General features: G+C 37.1%; 1 protein-coding gene across 1 annotated transcript; it reads right to left on the reverse strand.

Annotated features, from left to right (window-relative positions):
* Nucleotides 1–804: 804 nt before the first annotated feature.
* On the reverse strand, nucleotides 805–9,760 carry LOC145595201 (GCN5-related N-acetyltransferase 4, chloroplastic-like). The gene is made up of 3 exons (XM_081651581.1): nucleotides 9,493–9,760; nucleotides 7,721–8,114; nucleotides 805–1,334 (listed from the first exon to the last, which is right to left on the reverse strand). Exons 1-3 carry the CDS (start codon nucleotides 9,650–9,652, stop codon nucleotides 1,043–1,045), a joined length of 846 nt encoding a protein of 281 aa, XP_081507707.1. The 5' UTR covers nucleotides 9,653–9,760; the 3' UTR covers nucleotides 805–1,042.
* Between the last annotated feature and the right edge of the window lie 10,661 nt (nucleotides 9,761–20,421).

Raw genomic sequence — 20,421 nt, forward strand, 5'->3', positions numbered from 1 at the left:
TCCGCCTCGTCAAAAGAAGTATGGTCTAAGACAAGCATAGGTCAGTTTTACCTTCTTCGATAGCATGTTCAAAGCCAAAGGAAAGTTATTTCAAACAACATATGCCCTACGAAGATGAAGTTTATAAGTTTTAATTCCCTTTGTTTTATTTTATGTTGCTTAGTGTATGTTGTAAACACTTTTTAATTAATGTCTGTTGTCAAAAAAAAATAAAAAAAATAAAAATAAAAAAAGACTCAAATTTAAGTATCTAAACTTAATTAACAACTTTCTTGTGGAGTTGTTAAGTTTAGATACTCCCGTCATTTTTATATACTTGCTCCACTTTTCTTTTCCGACCGTTTTTAAATACTTCTCCATTTCCTTTTTTGGAAAGCTTTAATAATATTTAATTTATTTCTCACACCTAGTGGACCCTACATTATATTCTCTCTCCTCCTATTTTTCCACTACTTTTGCTTTTTATAATATTTTATTCTCTCAACTACCACACTATCTCCATATTTTATTACTTTATACAATTTCTCCAAAAACTCCGCACATGAACAAATGAAGCAAATATTTAAAAACGGAGGGTGTACTAACTTAGTAGTATCATTTGCAAAAATTACTCTCTTAAAAAAAAAAAAAAAAAAAAAAAAAAAAAAAAAAAAAAAAAAACTCGTTCAAATCTCATCATTGGAATTGGAGAAGTTTTATAAAAACGTAAAGGATGTTACTGTAGTTGGGTAGACAGTTCTATACAGACTGTTGATTCGGAGTATAATTGGGCTTGTTGAGCAAATTTCATACGGTGGGACGATCTGTTAAGAATTTTTTTTTTTTTTTTTTTTTTCCCCCTTTTTTGATTAGGTATTGAAATTGAAACTAATAATAATCTAGCTTTGATTATACAGACAGCAGCCATGTCCAGTGGAACGCAGCCTTGTACAAGGACATGGCATTTACAGACGAATACGAGAAGTGAGGCAAATTTTGTACAAGAAATGGTTCCTAATTACCTCCCCCTTCTTTAATATATAAATCTCTTAATATGCACAACTTATGAGGATTTTATTGGAGCTCTTACAAGCTTCATCATGAAATTGAATTGGATATCTGGAGAGGTCTTGGGTTGGGGCCAATTCGCTCCCTCGGGCACTTTTATACATTTAAAACCCTGACTCTTGTACAAGTTTGTCGCCCCTGGGTTGTTCAAATCGCAATGAAGTGCAACAGCATGGCAGCCCCAGCTCCAGGCTTGAGCCTCAGCCTTGGCGACGAGCCTTTTAGCTATCCCCAAGCGTCGAAACTTCTCTCGTACTGCCACATTTGAAATATATGCTATCCCCGTCCTGTCAGAGCACTAAATTATCAGACAGCTGAGTATAATTATACTAATGACAGCTAAATTCTAGAATCCGGCAAATGTCTTCAGTAACTTCATAACTCTAAGAATATAAAAGAAAAGCCCATTATATGTGAAATCGAACAATCAGATGTATCTGCTTAAATTTATACTAACATTCAGAGACTTCATTTAACATTGTTGTTATCGTTGACCACCAAAAGCAAGAAAAAAACAGTACTATTTGTTGATAGTGTTTCTCTCTTGTTAAAGGACTGCCTTTTACGTTATTAGTGTGCATGTGCAAGCTATCAAGTGCGTATAAGAATGAATGAGAACAATGACAAAAGAAGACAATTATTTTGGCCAAACTATTTTCAATTTTTTTTTTTTCTTTTTTTTTTTCCGGTAGTTAAGATGAAGGGACTTTTTTGATAGTCAAGATAAAGGGCCCTACCGGGCTGAAACCCCTCACGGGTCAACCCAACCTAGGTTCGCAGGCTAGGCATTTTGGGAGAGTTGGGGGAAAGGTAAGGGAATCCGATGGTTGGAAAGTGCTCTCCATTCCACTAGACCAAGCTTAGCATGGTAGCATATTTTCTAAATGCTCACATTCAAAACAAACAATACAAAGTACATAAATTCTGACAGTTGAATACTTCCATAGCCAAGTAACAGGATGACAATGAGATCAAGCAATATCGGTAACCTTTAAAATAGCACTCCATATCCAATAAAGAAACTTCGTGAAGAAAATTAGGAATTTGACTATTCGAGGGACTAGCATTACTTGTATTGACATGGAATGTTCCTCAAAAAATTACTCATAATCATCACCATTATCCAACCCACTACAAAACGGGATGTTAGTTTTATTTATTACACTCGCCAAAGATACAGTACCTAGCCAATGCTATCAGTGCCTTCTATAGGAAGTTGGAAGATGGCCTCTCATCCAGCTTCCTCCTTGATGCCCACACATCTGCCAAGGGGACTATTCTTTCAACTCCCTGTGTCCTGCTTGCTATTTTATATCTTCTGAAATTCAAACCCCCAATACCTAATTTCAGAAGCCTGGGAGTCACCCCTTTAACTATAGTACTATATACAATTACCCATAATAATAGTCATGTCATCATGTGACAAACAGTCTATCAAAAAGGAGAACCATTCCAAGGAAAGGCATGCTTTAGATGTACAAATTTCAGGACATGCTCTATTCCATATATGGAGAAGTAATTGGAACTTTTGTTATCCAGTTGTAAAATTTCAGATTTCATGCCTATTTCATAGATATAGATCAGTTTAATCTTTGCACCTGTTAGATAGCATTGACAGTACCTGCAATGTTTTCTATCCCACAATAATGTCCTAGTACTCACCATCTTAACCTGCACTAGTATTTCAATTGAATACAACAGGATATCAAAACTTAATAGAGAAATTAACACGCTCCTCACTCTTTCCAATATGTTTGATTAGCATGAGTTGTAGAATATGTCTCCACTTCTAATAGAAAGGACATAGAATGTCTTGCAGAAATTTCATGAGTTGTTTTGGTTAAAACTGAATCAAACCAAGAGCTCTTTCCAAGTCAAAAATGATGTTCTCCCCATTCATATTTCTAACAAATAAGAATCACAATCATCAAAGGATAGATTGTTGAAACTACCTATGAATGAGTGAAAAACATGAGGGTCACCCGCACATAGATTATATTTCTTTGTTTGTTTCCATGCATTACGGTATTACCCAAGCAAAAATAAATATTAAATCTTTTATCCTCAACAACTTACATGATACTTCCTCCGTTTTTTTATTAATTGACGCGTTTCATTTTGGCACACATATTAAGAAACAAAGCAATAGATATGTAAAATACCATAATACCCTCCGCCCTCATGTTACCTCCCTAAGTTCAACCCGCGTCCCACCTCCTAGGTGGCTGAGTTTTTCATCTAATTATTACTACTTACTCTCTCTACTCTTAAATTTAAGAACATCTATTAAATTCTGCAAATTGAATAACCAAAAAAAATTGGAAAAATATTAAAAAAACAAAACTACGTATAAATCAATACATTTTACCAATAAACATCAACAAATTAATAATTTCAATTGTTAGTGTGAAGACCCATTTACTGAGGAAAGTGAAAAGGAGATTAAAGAGAAAGAACAAAGCTTAACAATGGCGGCATGGCCACCATCATTATTCCAGAAACTGTGATTTTGATCTCAAAATTTTGCATATGTCAATTATTGATTTCAAATTGTAACTTTTTTTTCACTGACTTTTGGCTTAATCTTATGACGAGCGCCTTCAATGTGAAGGTGGAGATAAAAAATTCATGATGAATTTGTAGAAGTGAGAAATTGTAAACGACTAGACTTTCTCATCCATTGGAGGTTTGTAGATGTTTGAAAATTTTGGAAAAGAAAAAAAAAAAAGGAACTAGTGGAGTAGTGATAAAATACAGAGAGAGAGTGAGTATGAAAGAGAGAATGAGGGTATGCTCATTCCAGAAGAGAGAGGGAGTATGGAGGAGAGAGGAAAAAGAGTGAGTCTTTTTTGGGGAGGAGAGAGTGGGTCTCTTTTTGGGAGGAGAGAGTGGGTAAAATTTTCACTTTCCAATACAAAATTTACCTAAAATAGAAACTTGTCAACTAAAAAGATATTTCGCAGAAAGGAATAGGGGTCAACTAAAAAAACGGACGTAGTAATTAATATGTTACCTACAGGATTTTAGAACAAGAAGTGACATATTTAGTAAAAGTTAACTACTCGTCAAAATTCTCTCTAGTTCGTATCAATCTAGTTCAGAAACTCTACCAATTCAAAAGCCTCTATAGCACAATCAACAAATGGTGGAAACTAGGATGTTCCTTAACAATCCTTATTTGACCACTTAAGGTCAAAACGGAAAAGCCTTGAAAAAGCACTAGTGATAAAGGATTTATAAACTTTTAGCGCTACAAGAACATTGTACTGATATAATTCAATGCCCTTGTTATATATCACTTCAAAAAAAACTTGAATAACAACATGATACACAAAACAATTATAAAACTAACCACCTTACAGCCTTACAATTTCTATCTCAACTCCCCCCTGCCGACAAACTCCCCTGACCAGCCCCCTCCCACCACCCCGACCAAACTCCCCCTACCCTCAATTATTATTAAGAAGGGAGGTGGTGATTGTCAATGGATGGTTGGGTGAGAAGAAGGGCAGATAAGATGGCGGTGGCCTAGGTTGGTGATGGCTTGGTAGTGGCTGGCAGGTGGTGGCTAGGTTGTTGCGGTGGCCGGGAAAGGGGCTCACAAGGAGAGGGGTCAATGAGAGGGATGTTTGATTTCTAAAAAAAAAAAATTACAGTAAAATTTTTAATAAAAAAATATAAAATTAAAAGAAAAATTCCTACCAATCACAATGTGCCACTAGTCACAATTAACCTATTAAGCAAGCTACCAACAGGTCATGCACTATTTAAAGTAGATACCCCCAAAGTTCGTATTATTGTGGGAAATCAAGAGGGTAGTTAATTTTTGGAAGACTATCCAAAAGTGAAAATATTTTTGACAATTTTTCCTTTAAGATATTAGTGTTTTATTATGTCCATTTGCAAGTATGATATCCCTAATGTTGTGATTAAAAAAGAACGGAGGAAGTATATAATATGACTTTCAAGAACAAAAAACTGAAAGATACAGTGATACTTAATGGGCACAAATTTCTGGAAACTTCAAATAACATATTTTGCCCTTATATTTAAAAGCAAAGTAGAGACTTAAAAATAATTCATGATTTCAGAAAATAAACACTCATAAACTATATGGACCATGAGTTCTCTAGCAACAATTATTTTTGGGTCAAAACAATACCATTTTATAGTAGACTTCTTCCACTATACATTTATTGCCTAAATTTTATATCAAATTAAAAATCACAGCCAACCAACGTTAGTATTGTAAAACTTTCTTCACCAAGCCAATTGCCTTATCAAGAGCATACTAGATTACTAGGTAATGTACAGATTCCAAATTCAAAAGTGTCAATCCAAAACGATAGTTGAAACAACTATAAGATGGTGTGGGAATCAAGCAATGCAAAACCAAAGAGTGTTCTAGTACATTATAATCACCTTAACTCTTACGAGACTAGTGAAATTTATGTTGTTCTTGTTCTAAATAAGGACCCCACTTATGGGATTAAGGCTTTGATTGATTGTTCTAAATAAGGCACAAATGACTACCCATTATCAAATACATCATGCACGCATATGAACTAGGTTGCACATAAACGGATGCGGGTACAAAAACGGGTATGGATACGGGGACGGAAAACGGCAAAATGAAAATTTAAAAAAAGAAGAAAAAAAAAAAAAAAAAAAAGCGGGTACGGCAAGGATACGGCAAAAAAATTCATAAAAAATTAAATTCATATGATGCTTGTAAAAAAACCATACAACAGTCTTAAAAAGAAAAATACTCTTAAATTCTACTGAATGTGAGTCAAAGTAATAGATAAAAAAGGAAAAAAAAAGGGGGGGGGGGGGGGGGGGATGGGGGAGGGGGAAGAGAGTAAAAATTCAGAATTACAGCTAAATTACCTTTTTCACCTTTTTTTATATCACAATTACACTCCATTAAAACAATCCAATTTCGAGTCGGAGGAGGGTCGGAGTCGGATCCTACAAAAAATCCGACTTCGACAAATGTCCAACTTTGACGAATTATCCGACTCCGATAGATCATGGATTTTGGTGTGGGTCATGGTGGCATTGGGTGTGGGTTGTAAATAGGGATGTCAATGGGGCGGGGCGGATGTTGGCCTTCCCGTCCCCATCCCCACCTAAATATTATAATTAATATTGTATTTTACGTAATTATTTTATAAATACTACAAAAGTATGTAATTTTACTTTAAAAGATATATAGATGTGGGTATGAGGTGGGGATGGGGCGGGTACGAAGTGGGGCGGGTGGGGCGGGACGGGGATGTGGCGGGTATAACTTAAAATCCACCCCCGCCCCATCACCCATGGCGGGTATGGTTTTTATCCCCATCCCCGCCCCACCACCCGCCATACCGAGACTCATCCCCGCCCAACTGGGGCGGGGATGGGGCGGGTCTCCTACTTGACCCGCCCCACTGACATCCCTAGTTGTAAAGGCCCAAATAGCCCAATTTCTCAAAGTATATTAAATAACGAAAAAAAAACTCGGAGACGGGTCGGATCGGAGTCAGAGGTCAGATATTAAAGTCGGAGTCATAACTTGGAGTCGGATGTCGAATTTAGCCTCCAACTTCATGTAGGGTCGAAGTCGGATTTAGCATAATCCGCTCCGAATCCGACCCATTGCCATCCCTAATAATGCATTAGTGCTTTACTATTTCAAATTCCAGATTTTATAATTCTACAGTCCTTTACTACTTTACCAATTGAAAGTTACTAATTGATTTTAAAATAAAAAGCATTCTTCTTCCTTTCCTCTCTCAAAGATTTAGTATTGGTTGCCTGGGAGATTCGCCCGCCACCCACTGGTGTCGCTACAAGTGGTAAAAATTGTAGGTGGCTTCTTCATTTTTAGGGTTTTTTGAAAATCGATATCGAGTAAGAAACATTGGGGTTTTTTTTACAAAAAATGTGGGTCAGGATTCTATTGGGGACGTTAGAAAAGGAGGTAATCCGTCCCCAAAATGTTTCTGAAGGTGCTCCCAGCCGTACCCAAATTTTCTTCCCGTACCACTTTTCAAGAGTACGCCTCGGGGACGTATCCTGGGTGTACCCGTACCCGTCCCTGATACATCTCCGATACGGGAAACGGCATGAGGTTGGTGTGCCCGTGCATCATTGCATATGAACACCTAAATGCAAAGCAACAATGCAAAATGCTATACACAGTCGTGGCTCTTGTCAAACATATATTACTTGAGTGCCTTTATGAAATCAGGATGTAGTGTCATGACTTTTAAAAGATTATTCGCCTAAGCTATTTATATTGAAATACATACACACTTGACTCATGATGGCCTAATTGTTAGCCCTTGAAATTCGTATATTAAGCCCTTTCATGAGCACACATCTAATAATTCTCCCTTTTCTATACTTAATTCAAATATTAAGCCCATTAATGAGCACACATCCAATAATTCTCTCTTTTCTTTTGCCTAAGTGGTTTATAAACAACATAGTGATTGGAAGAATATTGAAGTATTGGGTATTTGTGTTTGGTGCACGGTATTTGTGTTTGGTGCACGAAACAATCACTTAACAAAATTAAGATTTAAGTATGCTATTTTCCAATTTCTGTTTTGTGGAAAGAAATTAGATGCTAGTTATGAAAATGCACATATCCAAACACAAAAGCAAAAGGTTAAACAGAACGCACCTTCGTTGCCTCAAAGATCCTTTTCTAGGTAAGAAATCAGCAACAGTGTCCACAGTTAAGATTCCCGCGACATGACCTTTATTCAGAGAGAATTTCGCATCAAATCCACCAAATTTGAGATCATCACTCTCAATGTAGAAGGTGTTTGTAGAGCTACCAACAACTGCGACCAAGCAAGTCCTTTTGCAACCATGAGGAACAGGAAATCCAAATATCATTGCAATGAGTCTATCGATCCTCATTACAAAGTCCAAAGGGAAGGAATATTCAGGGAAGAAGGAGCTACAATGTGTTTCAACCACTTCCCAACTGTCATCCAATCTAGCTTCTCGAACAACTACCTCAGGTGTGACTGATGGAAACAAGTCTGCAATTTGACTAGCCTGGCAAGCTCCTAGAATAGAGACCACAACCACCAAGGTATATGAGCAATTAAGTTACGATTTATCATCTCCAAGCGGAAATTTTAGAAACGATAAAACAGGGAGATTACTACATGCATCAACTACCTACAACAAATCTTCTAACATATTTTCAACAATATGCACAATTGTGACATCACTGACAAATCATCATTTTAATAAGTTAACTTTTGCCATACCCATTCCCATTTCTGACGATAACTGTGACAACACTGAAAAATCATCATTTTAACACTGACAATAATTGAAAAGGGCAAGATATTAGACCCATTCTCATTTCGGATGCTATGTAAGTTAGTCTTTCCACCCAAAACAATATCGACTCTTCAATCTACAAGGATCATTTATGATGCTATGTAATTTAGTCTTTCCACCCAAAACAATATCGACTCTACAATCTACAAGGATCATTTATGATGCTATTTAACTATGTAAGTTAGTCTTTCCACCCAAAACAATATCGACACTACAATCTACAAGGACCTACGGCGCATGTCACATGTACATAGTTTAGCCATAATATTAATTGCTTGTATAAATTAGTAGAAAATTATGGTAAAAGTAAGGCAAATGAATAGTGCCAAAAGCCAATTTGTTTAACATATTTTGAAATAGAAGTATGAGTAAGCTCTAAAAAAATTTCAGAATTTGGTCGTCTAAGGAATGTGGGATTAGTCTAACACCAACTTTTATATGTGGCTGGCCACACTAGCCATCATGGGAGTCACTTCATTAGTGTTATAGGGTTACTCGGTTAGTGTTATGGGGTTACTTTGTTCTTTTAATATTAGCATAATGGTTTGGCTAGCCACACACAAAATGCATTATTAATCTAAATGGCATGCTTGTAAGGAGAAAAAAAAAAAGGAAATTCACACACATAAATAGAAAACACCTTAGACACCCACTGCAACTTTGCTGCATCCAGCTAGTATGAATTATATATCTGCTTGTTTTGCCATAACTAACACAAATGTAAAAGCCAAGTTGTTCAGTAGACAGGCATAATAGTCTCATTTTCAGTCAAATGACTCAAATCCCTTCAACCAAAAAGGGCCTAACCAATACTAAATTACTTGAGCTACAAATTCACTAACCCAAAATTCTATGAAATCCATTGACACCCATTATTGCTAATCACATATCTATAATGAAAACACAAGTTAATGATCAATGAAAGTTAGGAAGGGGAAAGTTGAACAAAAAAAATAGCATAATTTAGAGTAATACACAAAGAAAAACTAGTTACCTCCGTTTCAAATTATTCGCAATGATTATACATTATCTAATCACACTTTATATCAAATCGTTGCAAATAATTTGAAACGGAGGTAGTATATACATGTATACCTGGGAAATTGGGGGGCGGAGAAGACGAAGAAATATGAGAGAAGTGGGGTGAGATGGAGGAAGAAGGAAGACGAAGTTTGGTGGTGTTGAAGGTGGAAGATTTAGCGTTGGAAGTCGGCGTGAGAGTGATGCCGACGCCGCCGAGTGGTATGGACCGCATCTCCGACTAAATTGGAGGAGTTTTGCGATGTCAAGTGGAGGTGAGGCTACAAAGAGCAGCGCCTGTACTGGCCAAGTGGCCTATAATTAGTCAATGAGTGTGGCCAAAGATTAGTCCCTCTCTCTTAGTGGGGATAATTAGGCACACACGTAAATTACTGTGCGGATGGCTTGGCTGATATGCTGATATATTTTACTTGTTGGTTGATGTGTTTTATGTGTTGACTGATATATTTTATTTGTTGGCTGATATAGTTTTGTGGTGGTTAATATATTCCTTTTGTTGACGGATATGGTTTTGTGTTGGCTAATATATCCCTTTTGTTGACGGATATGTTTTTTTTTTCTTTTATTTGGCTGATATCAGACATAATTTGGCTTATATGTTTATTTAGTTGGCTTATGTATTTATTTTGTTGGATGATATGTATATTTTAATTGTTCAGTACCTTTTTGGTGCAGCAGGCCACATGGTGTGGCCTGCTGCCAAATCAGCAAAGATAATGGGAGTTACTGGTATTGTCAAGGTTACTTGTATTTTTCAGCTGTTACTTGTATATTTTTTTTCAGGAGTTACTTGTATGATTACTTATTTAGGGGTTACTTATAATTTTTTTTTCAAGAGTTATTTGTATGGATTACTTATTCAGGGGTTACTTGTTTTTTTTTTTTTCGGGAGTTACTGATTACTTGTATTTTTTAGGGGTTACTTGTTTTTTTTTAAGGGGTTACTTGTATGGATTACTTATTCAGGGTTTACTTGTATGAGTTAATTTAAGAGTTACTTGTATGATTAATTATTCAAGGGTTACTTATATGAGTTACTAGCTTATTTAAGGGTTACTTGTATGCATGGGTTACTTGTATAAGTTACTTATTCAAGGTTACTTGTATGAGTTACTTGTTCAAGGGTTGTTTGTACGTATACCCTATACCAAACCAGTAACACCCTACAAGTAACCCCGACCAAAATTAGTAACACCCTACAAGTAACCCCTGACCAAAACCAGTAACATCGTACAAGTAACTCTTGAAAAAAAGAAATTGTATTATGGGTTACTTGTTTCAATTATGGAGTTACTTGTATTCTGGGGTTACTTGTATGGAACACTTGAATGAGTTGAATAACCCCAGATCAAAATCTCGTACCAAACCAATAACACCCTACAAGTAACCCCTGACCAAAACTAGTAACACGTATACAAGTAACCCCATTATACAAGTAATATCTACAAGTAACCCCTGACCAAAACCAGTACCACCCATACAAGTAACCCCAGAATACAGGTAACACCTACAAGTAACCCCTGACAAAACCAGTAACACCCATACAAGTAACCCCAGAAACAAGTAACACCTATAGTAACACCATACAAGTAACCCCTGCCGCACCATGTGACCAGCCGCATACAAAAATTTGTGTTAATTGTTACCTTATATGTTTCATTTTGTTAGCTGATAAGTTTATTTTGTTGGCTTATATATTGCTTTTGTTTGTTGATTTCATCCAGGACCGGCCCTTAGGGTGTGCGGCATGCACAACCGCACAAGGTCCAAAATCGCTTGGGCCTCAAAGTCTTACAATACATACAAGTTTTGTTGTGATAAATATCTAGTGTTATAAGGATGTGGAGTTGGCTTGATGGTAGCACTCCCATCTCGTAACCTCGAGGTTACGGGATCGATCCTTGCCCCCAGCATATGCTGGAATGTCCCCACCCCCCGTTGTACCCGCCCTTGTGGCTCATATGAATAAAAAAAAAAAATCTAGTGTTATTGTTGTGGCTTAGTGGTAAGTATGGTGATATTAAATCTTGTAGATACGAAGTTTGAGCCTTGCTTAAGCTCTTTCTTTCAGTTTTTATTTTTAATTTTTTTTTTTAATCTTTTCTTAATTTTAATTTTATAATTTAAAGGTTTGGATATTCTTTCGATTTTCAAATACTAGTAATGGTCCCTTGACTCAATATCATTTTAAGAAAATATTATCATTCTCTCTCCTCTTTACAATAACCCATAAATACTATTATAACAAATTTTTTTTGCTTTTCAACATATTTTGATCTCTTCAATAGTATTACAAAAATTACATTTATTTTTTTTATTCTAAACCTCTGCAACAAATCATTGCGGAGCATTTTATTAAAAAAATGCAATATTATTATACATTACTTGGGGGGGGGGCACAAATTTATCTCAATTGCACAAGGCCTCCATAATAGTTGGGACGGCCCTGATTTCATCCTCTTGTTAGCTGATATGCTTCATTTGTTAGCTGATATGTTCCTTCTGTTGGCTGATAAGTACATTTTGTTGGCTGATATATTCTTCTTGTTGGCTAATATCTATCTTTTGTTGGCTGATATATTTTTTTGTTGGCTGATATGTTTCGTCTTTTGGCTGATAAGTACCTTTTGTTGGCTGATATTTTAATCTTGTTGGCTGATAGGCTTCTTGTGTTGACTGATACATTTTAATTAATATCTCATGTTCATAATATTGACTGATATCATACACCAATTGGCTGATATGCACATTTCGATGGCTCATATGAGTTATTTGTTGGCTAATATTTTTTTTAATGCAAAAGGGGGTGAGAACCCATTTATTCAAAGCAAACTAAAATCAAGCTACAAAACGTGGCCAAGCTACACCAACAACATTCTCCCTAAGAAGATTATTTATTTCGATCGGAGGCGAATTGATATAAATAACCCTCTCTTCATGTATGAACCCCATATTGGCAAGTCAATCCGCTACTCTATTCCCCTCCCTAAAACAATGAGCTAAGCTAAAACAAGAAAAAGATTTAATTAAGCTTCGGCAAGAAGAAAAGATGTGAACACATTCTCCTCCTTGGATTGCAACATTGCTAATCGCCTCCACACAAGTTTTATTATCCATCTGTAAAATCAGCTCCGTAACACCCAAATCTTTAGCTATCTGCAAGCCCAATTCTAATGCCATAAGTTCAGCCTTATATGCATTGCATATCCCAAAATTAGTAGTGAAGCATTTTATGAAAGCTCCCCTACAGTCACGTAAGATACCACCTCCACCTGCGAAACCTGTAGACCTCTTGGCTGCCCCATCAGTGTTGAGGCAAGCCTAGCCCATAGGGGGCGCTAACCAACGAATCAGAACCTCCCTCCTTTTATTGTTGCCACCTCCAAGAGCAGAGTTATTACTTGCATCAGATTGCGACCTTATAAATGCTCCCACATCAACTGGAATATTGTTAGCATTCCCAAACTCATGGCAATTGAGCCATCTCTAAATCCAACACAAAGTAAAAGAAAAGCAGGTAGGCCACCTCTCTGAGTGGATTAATTCACCCCCCCCCCCCAAAGTTTCTTACTAACCACTCTTGCAAGTCACCTGTGTAAAAGGATGGATAAAAGGCTGTTCCACCTACACTTTTTCATATGTCTCTTGCTATTGGACAGTCTCGGAGCAAATGGAGTAGACTCTTTTTTATGTCTTGATTACAGCGCTTGCATCTGGGGTCATCAGTGAGGTGCCTTAACTTCTTGTTGGCATTACAAAGTACACGATCATGGAACAAAAGCCATAGAAAACTCTGATGCATTGCTGCACAGGTGCTGACCAAGCTAGGTCCCATTTTATGCCTGTAGGAGTAACATCATCCTCCTTCATTATTCTCATAGCATATTTAATTGAAAATTTCCCTGAATTAGACCCTTTCGAGTAACGCAGATCACCTAAATTCGGGTCTTCAGCTATTTTGTGAGCTGCTATACATTTCAAAGTAGAGGATGGGAGTATATTAGCAATTAAATCCCATCTCAAGCCTGAAGCCGTGTCCCAAAGGTCTTCAACAATTGCTCCATTCAGTGAGCTAGGAATGGGACCATTAATCAGTTCATGGAGAGGCACTTCGTGATCCCAGAACAACGTAGATCAAACATCCATTCCCAACTGCTACTGCCGAGCCTTTTTTCAACCACTCAACATTGTCAGTAATCCCACGCCAAACGTTAGACATATTTTGCGTAGAAACGAACATGTCTATATCACATGCATCTACGTTTACAGTATTTGTGACGAAGGACCCTTGACCATAATGCATTTGGTTTCGTGAGAACTCTTCAGCCTAGTTTGGTGAGAAAAGTTGAGTTCACTTGCCTGGCAGAACGGATACCAATTCCACCCTTGTCACGAGGTAGTTTTAATGTTTCCCATGATAACAGATGGATATGGCTTTTCTCTTCATCACCTCCCTAAATAAACCTTCGAGCTTTCTGATCAATGCTATCATAGATTGAATCATAGATTGATCTAGGAATTTTTGCAGATTGCATAGAGTATAGTGACAGTTGATTTGGCTAAGGTAATACGTCCTGTAAGTGACAAATATTTTGACTTCCACTTAGTCAAGCGCCTATCTATTTTTTCACAAAGATGCGCAAAGGTCTGCTTTGTCACTCTACTTGTCAAAGTCGGCATCCCTAAGTAAAGGCCCAAGTCATCAGTGACATCCATCCCCAAAGACTCACTTATATTGCCCTGCTCTTCCACACTGATAAAAAAAATAGGGAATTTCTCAACGGTGACCCCCAACTTATGCTACGCACCAATGGTGACCTCCCCTTTTTTTTATTATATAAAATAACCTTAGTTAAAAATTTCATTTCACTCATAACCTTATTTCATTAAAAATTAACTATGGTTAGATTTCTATTGTTTTTTTTTAAAAAAAAAGAAAAATTAAAAAAATTAACCATATCCACCAAAAGGCAAAAACCACCCACCAATTCAACTACCAGCCACAACCAGCCACCATCGTCGGCGATGCTAACCCAAGTTCCTTAGATCATCGGCGATGCAACCCAGACTCCCCTGACCACCGGTGATGATGCGCTGACTCCACCTTAAACACCGCCCTCTCCTCCACCCTCTCTTGATCGCTTTATCTTCTTCAATCTCTGCCCAGTATCAAAACATCAAACACTAAACCCACCACCTCTCCTCAAGACCTCGACCAAAACCAACCCGCGGGAGGCGGCGATAATCGAAGGTCAGAGGAGACAATTGTGAGGTTAGGGTTCGGCTCTAAGTAAATTGGTGGTCAGATCCATTGTTCCGCCACTTTCTTCCCTTGCCAATCCATTGTTTGCAATCAAAACCCTAGCAAAATTAAAGGAAATTGTTGAAGTTTTGTTCAATTGACATCCCTAATTTTCGAGATCTGAAGCAAAAGAAGATCGAAAATTTAAACTTATTGAGAAAAAAATTATCAATTCTGAATGAAAAGCGTTGCCTGAGATTGGAAACGGCGACGATGAAATTTCCAGGTGAGCTGAGTGAAATTTGGAGTGATTTTGAGAGGAGAATCGAAGGTCAGAGGAGAGAGAAAGGGCGTTTCAAATGAGGGTGATGGGTGGGAGGTGGCTCCGGTGAGGGTGGAGGTGGTTGTAACACCCTAGAAATTCCTTTCCTTTAAAAATACGCCTTACCCTCTTTAAAACACGATCTAGGAATATCTAAGACATTACCGCCACCGTGAAAACGGCTAAGGCAAATATCAAAGAATCACAGCGGAAGACTTGGAAGTCAAACTAAGAAATAAAACAATTTAAAAACCGAACCAAACGAAAGTAAAGTTGGAAATCAACAAAACCAAGTTAAAGATTAACTACTACAACTTGGAACCTTTAAGGCCCTTATTCAAAACCGTCAAATCCAATAATGATGTTAGTCCGACAAATAATAAATCATATTATTCAAAACTCAAACATGTCACATCCTAATGAAAACTAGCATAGTTCTCTCTTCACTCATGCCCCATCATGAACATGCCTCAATACCTGAAAAGAGAATCTCTACTTGCCCCCACTACTCTCCATTAGAATGGATCATCGTAGGGCCAAGATAAAGACATAGCCAGACACAAACAAAACACACAATCAGCAAAGCTGAGTACATACGTGTAATTAAACACACTAACATGCATACTCCTATCATCACACATACTTACCTCATTGCACCTGTTTTCAAGCACACACAAGAAGCAAACATGACTCTTTAACTGGACACGGATCAATTTATTTAGTGTTGATTACACATCGAACGGGTTTCCAACCAAACCTGCCTCAATAAATTGAGGACCACTGACACGGGAGCTAACCGTGCCAGTATCACCTGTGCCACACATTGGTGGCGGAATTCCAGCGCATAATAATAAAAAGGGAATATACAGCGTCCTGTACTCCATTAGAAGTTATGGTTAAATATGAAACCCCATAACTCCCCCCATATGTTCATACTCAAGGTATATACGTTCCAAGAGTTTTGGTGCGTAATCTCTTTCACTTTACGTTGTTTACATATTATTAGACTTGGTGATGACTCACAAAACATAACAATTCAATCATCAATAATAATTCAAACAAACAAACATACCAATTTAATTCTTGAATGATTAGTGACCACATATAATTTAATGTTGAACCCTTTTTAAATCTACCTCAGTGTCAAAGACACCTTAAGCGCATAAAGCGCCAACAATCCTATCCCTCGGTGTCAAAAACACCTTAAGTGCACAAAGGCACCAACATACAATTTATTCCTTGTGTACATAGACACTTATATAGCTCCTTCTTCATGCTTAACGCATTAATAAAAATTATATGAACCATAATAAAATTCCTTGTCAATATTCCAAACATAATTAGACAATTAGTTTAATTAAACATGCTCTCTAACATGCCATAAATAAATATGTAGTCCATATAATCATGCCAAAATATAATTTTCCAATCCATAGATCATTACAAATATTTCATTCTTCACAATTCAATCACCAACACCAATAATTCACAATTCAATACATGAACCTTAGCATGATACTACTTGTAATTGATTGAAATTAAGCCTAGCATGATTCTACATATCAAAATATGCTAAGTACGCGAACGTACCTTGAATATGATCTTAAATTCGCCACGACTAGTAAAAATCGCTTACTTCAAAGTCTCCTACACATTAAAATTATGATAATGTATCAAAGTCCACTCTAAACAAATTTCCAGCAATATATACTATTTTAAAACCCTTCATAAATTAATTAGAATAGGCTGAAATTATATTTAGAACACCCTAAATAAGTCCCCTTTAATGGGTAATTTAAATTCCCTTTAAAAACATAAAAATTAGGTTTCTACATAAAATTCCTGCACTATATTTATAATTAAAACTTGCTGAAAATCAATCTTAAAGTACATAATTTAAAGGTCTAAACATAATTACATCATATACTTTCATAATTTCATGAATCAAGAACCTAGGGTTTCAAAAATTGGGGCTTTTTAATTAAAATCAAATCTGAAAATTAATTAACATAATTACAATATTCAAACATCAAATTTTAATCCCAAACTCAAAGTTATAATTAAAACTAAGCATAGATTAAATAGGAATAACAAAAAAAATAAGTTTTTTTTTTTGGGAGGCTACCACGGCAGCAGCAGCCACCGCGGCAAGGCTGGGCTGCTGCCGCCTGCCGCTGCAGCTGCTGGCCGTGCGCCAGTGCTGTGGTGGTGCGCCGTGGTGGTCCGGCCACACGTGTGGTGGTGTGCGTGGTGGCCGGCCGTGAGAAAAGGGGAAGGGAAGAGGAAGAAAAAAAAGAAAGAAAAGTAAGGGAGAAAAGGGGAGAAACTTACCTTGGGTTTTCTCCACTCTGGGCAAAGTTGATTTGCCTCATAAGTGGGATATTTATACCCCCTTTTTACCCTAAACTTTCCTCTTTTAATTCTCCTAATCCCTTTCCAATTAAAACTTGTTAAAAATAAACTTCCTTAAATTAAAACCCCATCTTTTTTTAAATAAAGATAATTAAATAAACTTTCCTATTATAAAAATATATTAATAAAATGCTTTAATTAAAATTATTAAATCTACTTAAATACTTCATTAAATACATACTTTGAATAAAAATACGTATAAAATACGGGGTATTATAGTCTACCCCCCTTAAAAAAAGAACGAAATTGGACCTTTTTCTCAATTATGTATAGTATTGCTGTACTTTTTGTTACTCTTTTACTGCTTTATGTCTCTTGAGGGCATAAATACTAGAAATACTTGTTGAAATTTGGGGAAAAAGCGTGAAATTTACCGCATTCTACCCCCCTTAAAGAAAACGAGTTATGCCCCCGTAACTCTACATACCTGAAACAACTCTGGGTATTTCTTTTTCATTTCATCCTCGGCTTCCCAAGTGGCTTCCTCATATTCTTGGTTAGACCACAGAACTTTTACGATCTTAACATTCTTATTGCGTGTACTGCGCACCTTGCTGTCAAGAATCTTAACAGGTCTCTCTTCATAGGTTAAACTTTGATCTATCTCAATGGTTTCTGGTTGAAGCACATGGGACTTGTCAGGGATGTACCTTCTTAACTGTGATACGTGGAATACGTCATGTACTTTGCTAAGTTCCATAGGTAGAGCTAACCTATATGCTACTTTGCCTATTCTTTGCAGTATTTCATATGGACCGATGTATTTTGGACTGAGCTTTCCTTTCTTTCCAAATCTCATAACTCCCTTCATTGGTGACACCTTTAGTAACACTTTATCGCCTATTTCAAACTCTTCTTCTCTTCGTTTTGAGTCTGCATAGCTTTTCTGGCGATCCTGAGCTGCTTGGATTTTAGCTTGGATCTCCCTTACTTGTTTGATTGTATCTTCAATCAGTTGAGGCCCAAGAACTACAGTTTCACTAATGTCGTTCCAACAGATTGGGCTACGACACTTTCTCCCATACAAGGCCTCGAATGGAGCCATACCAATGCTCGCATGATAACTATTGTTATAAGAGAATTCAATTAAATCCAAGCTATCCTCCCATCCTCCCTGGAAATCTATAATGCAGGCTCTCAACATATCCTCCAAGGTTTGAATGGTTCTCTCGGTTTGCCCATCTGTGGCAGGGTGAAAGGCTGTACTCATTTTAAGGATTATACCAAAGTTTTCTTGCACACTTTTCCAAAATTTTGATAGAAACCTGGAATCCCTATCAGATATGATATCTTTTGGAACCCCATGTAACCTCACAACATGCTTGATGTAAGCTTTTGCAAGTTGTTCCATTTTCCAAGTTTCTTTCATTGGTATAAACACTGCTGATTTTGTTAGTCTATCTACCACTACCCAAATGGTGTCATTGCCGCTTTTGGATTTAGGAAGACATGTCACAAAGTCCATTGAAATGCAGTCCCACTTCCAGCTTGGGATTTCCAATGACTGTACAGTCCCTTGAGGTCTCTTGTGTTCTATTTTCACCTATTGACAAGTTAAGCACCTTGCCACAAATTTAGCCACCTCGTTTTTCATTCTAGGCCACCAAAACATTTTCTTTAAATCCTTATATAACTTGTCTCCTCCCGGGTGTACTGAGTAAGGTGTATTGTGACCTTCTTCCATCAACTTTCTCTTCACTTCTTCACATTTTTGTGGTACACACCATCGACCCTTATACCTTAAACTTCCATCCTCATGAATCTTGAAGTCTGTAGCTTTCCCTTGTTTAATCTTTTCACGAATCCTGTCCAACTTCACATCTCCTTCTTGGTTTTCTCGAATCTCATCGAATATTGTTGGTTGGACACTCAGATTTGCCAGAATACCTGCTGGTACTCCCCATTCCACGACTTCTAAGTTCAATTTTGCCATCTCTCTACATAACTCATTAGCTACTACTAACGAGTTTATTTTATGACTAGATTTACGACTTAAAGCATCCGCAACCACATTCGCCTTCCCTTCGTGGTATTGTTTGTCCAAGTCGTAATCCGTTGTATACTCCAGCCACCTCCTTTGCCGAGAGTTCAAGTCTTTTTGAGTGAAAATATACTTTAGGCTCTTATGATCGGTATAAATTCTACATTTCACTCCATACAAGTAATGACGCCAAATTTTTAGGGCAAAAATGATGGCAGCTAATTCTAGGTCATGGGTTGGATAGTTCACCTCGTGTGTTTTAAGCTGCCTTGATGCGTATGCTATCACTTTCCCATTTTGCATAAGCACGCATCCCAACCCATTCTTTGACGCATCACTGTACACATCATACAACCCGCTATCATCGGGAAGTGTAAGCACTGGTGCTGTAACTAATTTGTGCTTTAAGAGTTGAAATGCCTCTTCACACTTCTCATCCCACTCAAATTTCTTGCCCTTCTTCATTAAAGTAGTCATAGGTTTAGCAATTTTCGAGAAATCTTTAACGAAGCGCCTATAATACCCTGCTAAACCTAAGAAACTCCTCACATCAAATACAGTTTTGGGTGTAGGCCAACTTTTCACAGCTTCTATTTTGGCTGGGTCTACCTCTACTCCATCCTTAGACACAAAGTGTCCTAGGAATGCTACCTTTTCCAACCAAAACTCACACTTAGAGAATTTTGCATAAAGGTGGTTTTCTCTCAGTGTTTGCAGCACTGCCCTTAGATGTTCTGCATGTTCATCCTTGTTCTTGGAGTATACCAAAATGTCGTCTATGAAGACTACTACAAACTTATCCATAAATTGATGAAACACCCTATTCATCAAATCCATAAAGATTGCTGGAGCATTAGTCAACCCAAAAGGCATAACCGTGAACTCATAATGTCCATACCTTGTCCTAAATGCCGTTTTAGGAATGTCCTCATCGGCAATCCTCAATTGATGATATCCGGACCTCAAATCGATCTTAGAGAACACTGTGGCTCCTTTCAATTGATCAAACAAATCATCTATTCGTGG

The sequence above is a fragment of the Chenopodium album genome, chromosome 19 (genome assembly GCF_948465745.1).
Source record: "Chenopodium album chromosome 19, dcCheAlbu1.1, whole genome shotgun sequence".
Taxonomy (NCBI): domain Eukaryota; kingdom Viridiplantae; phylum Streptophyta; class Magnoliopsida; order Caryophyllales; family Amaranthaceae; genus Chenopodium; species Chenopodium album.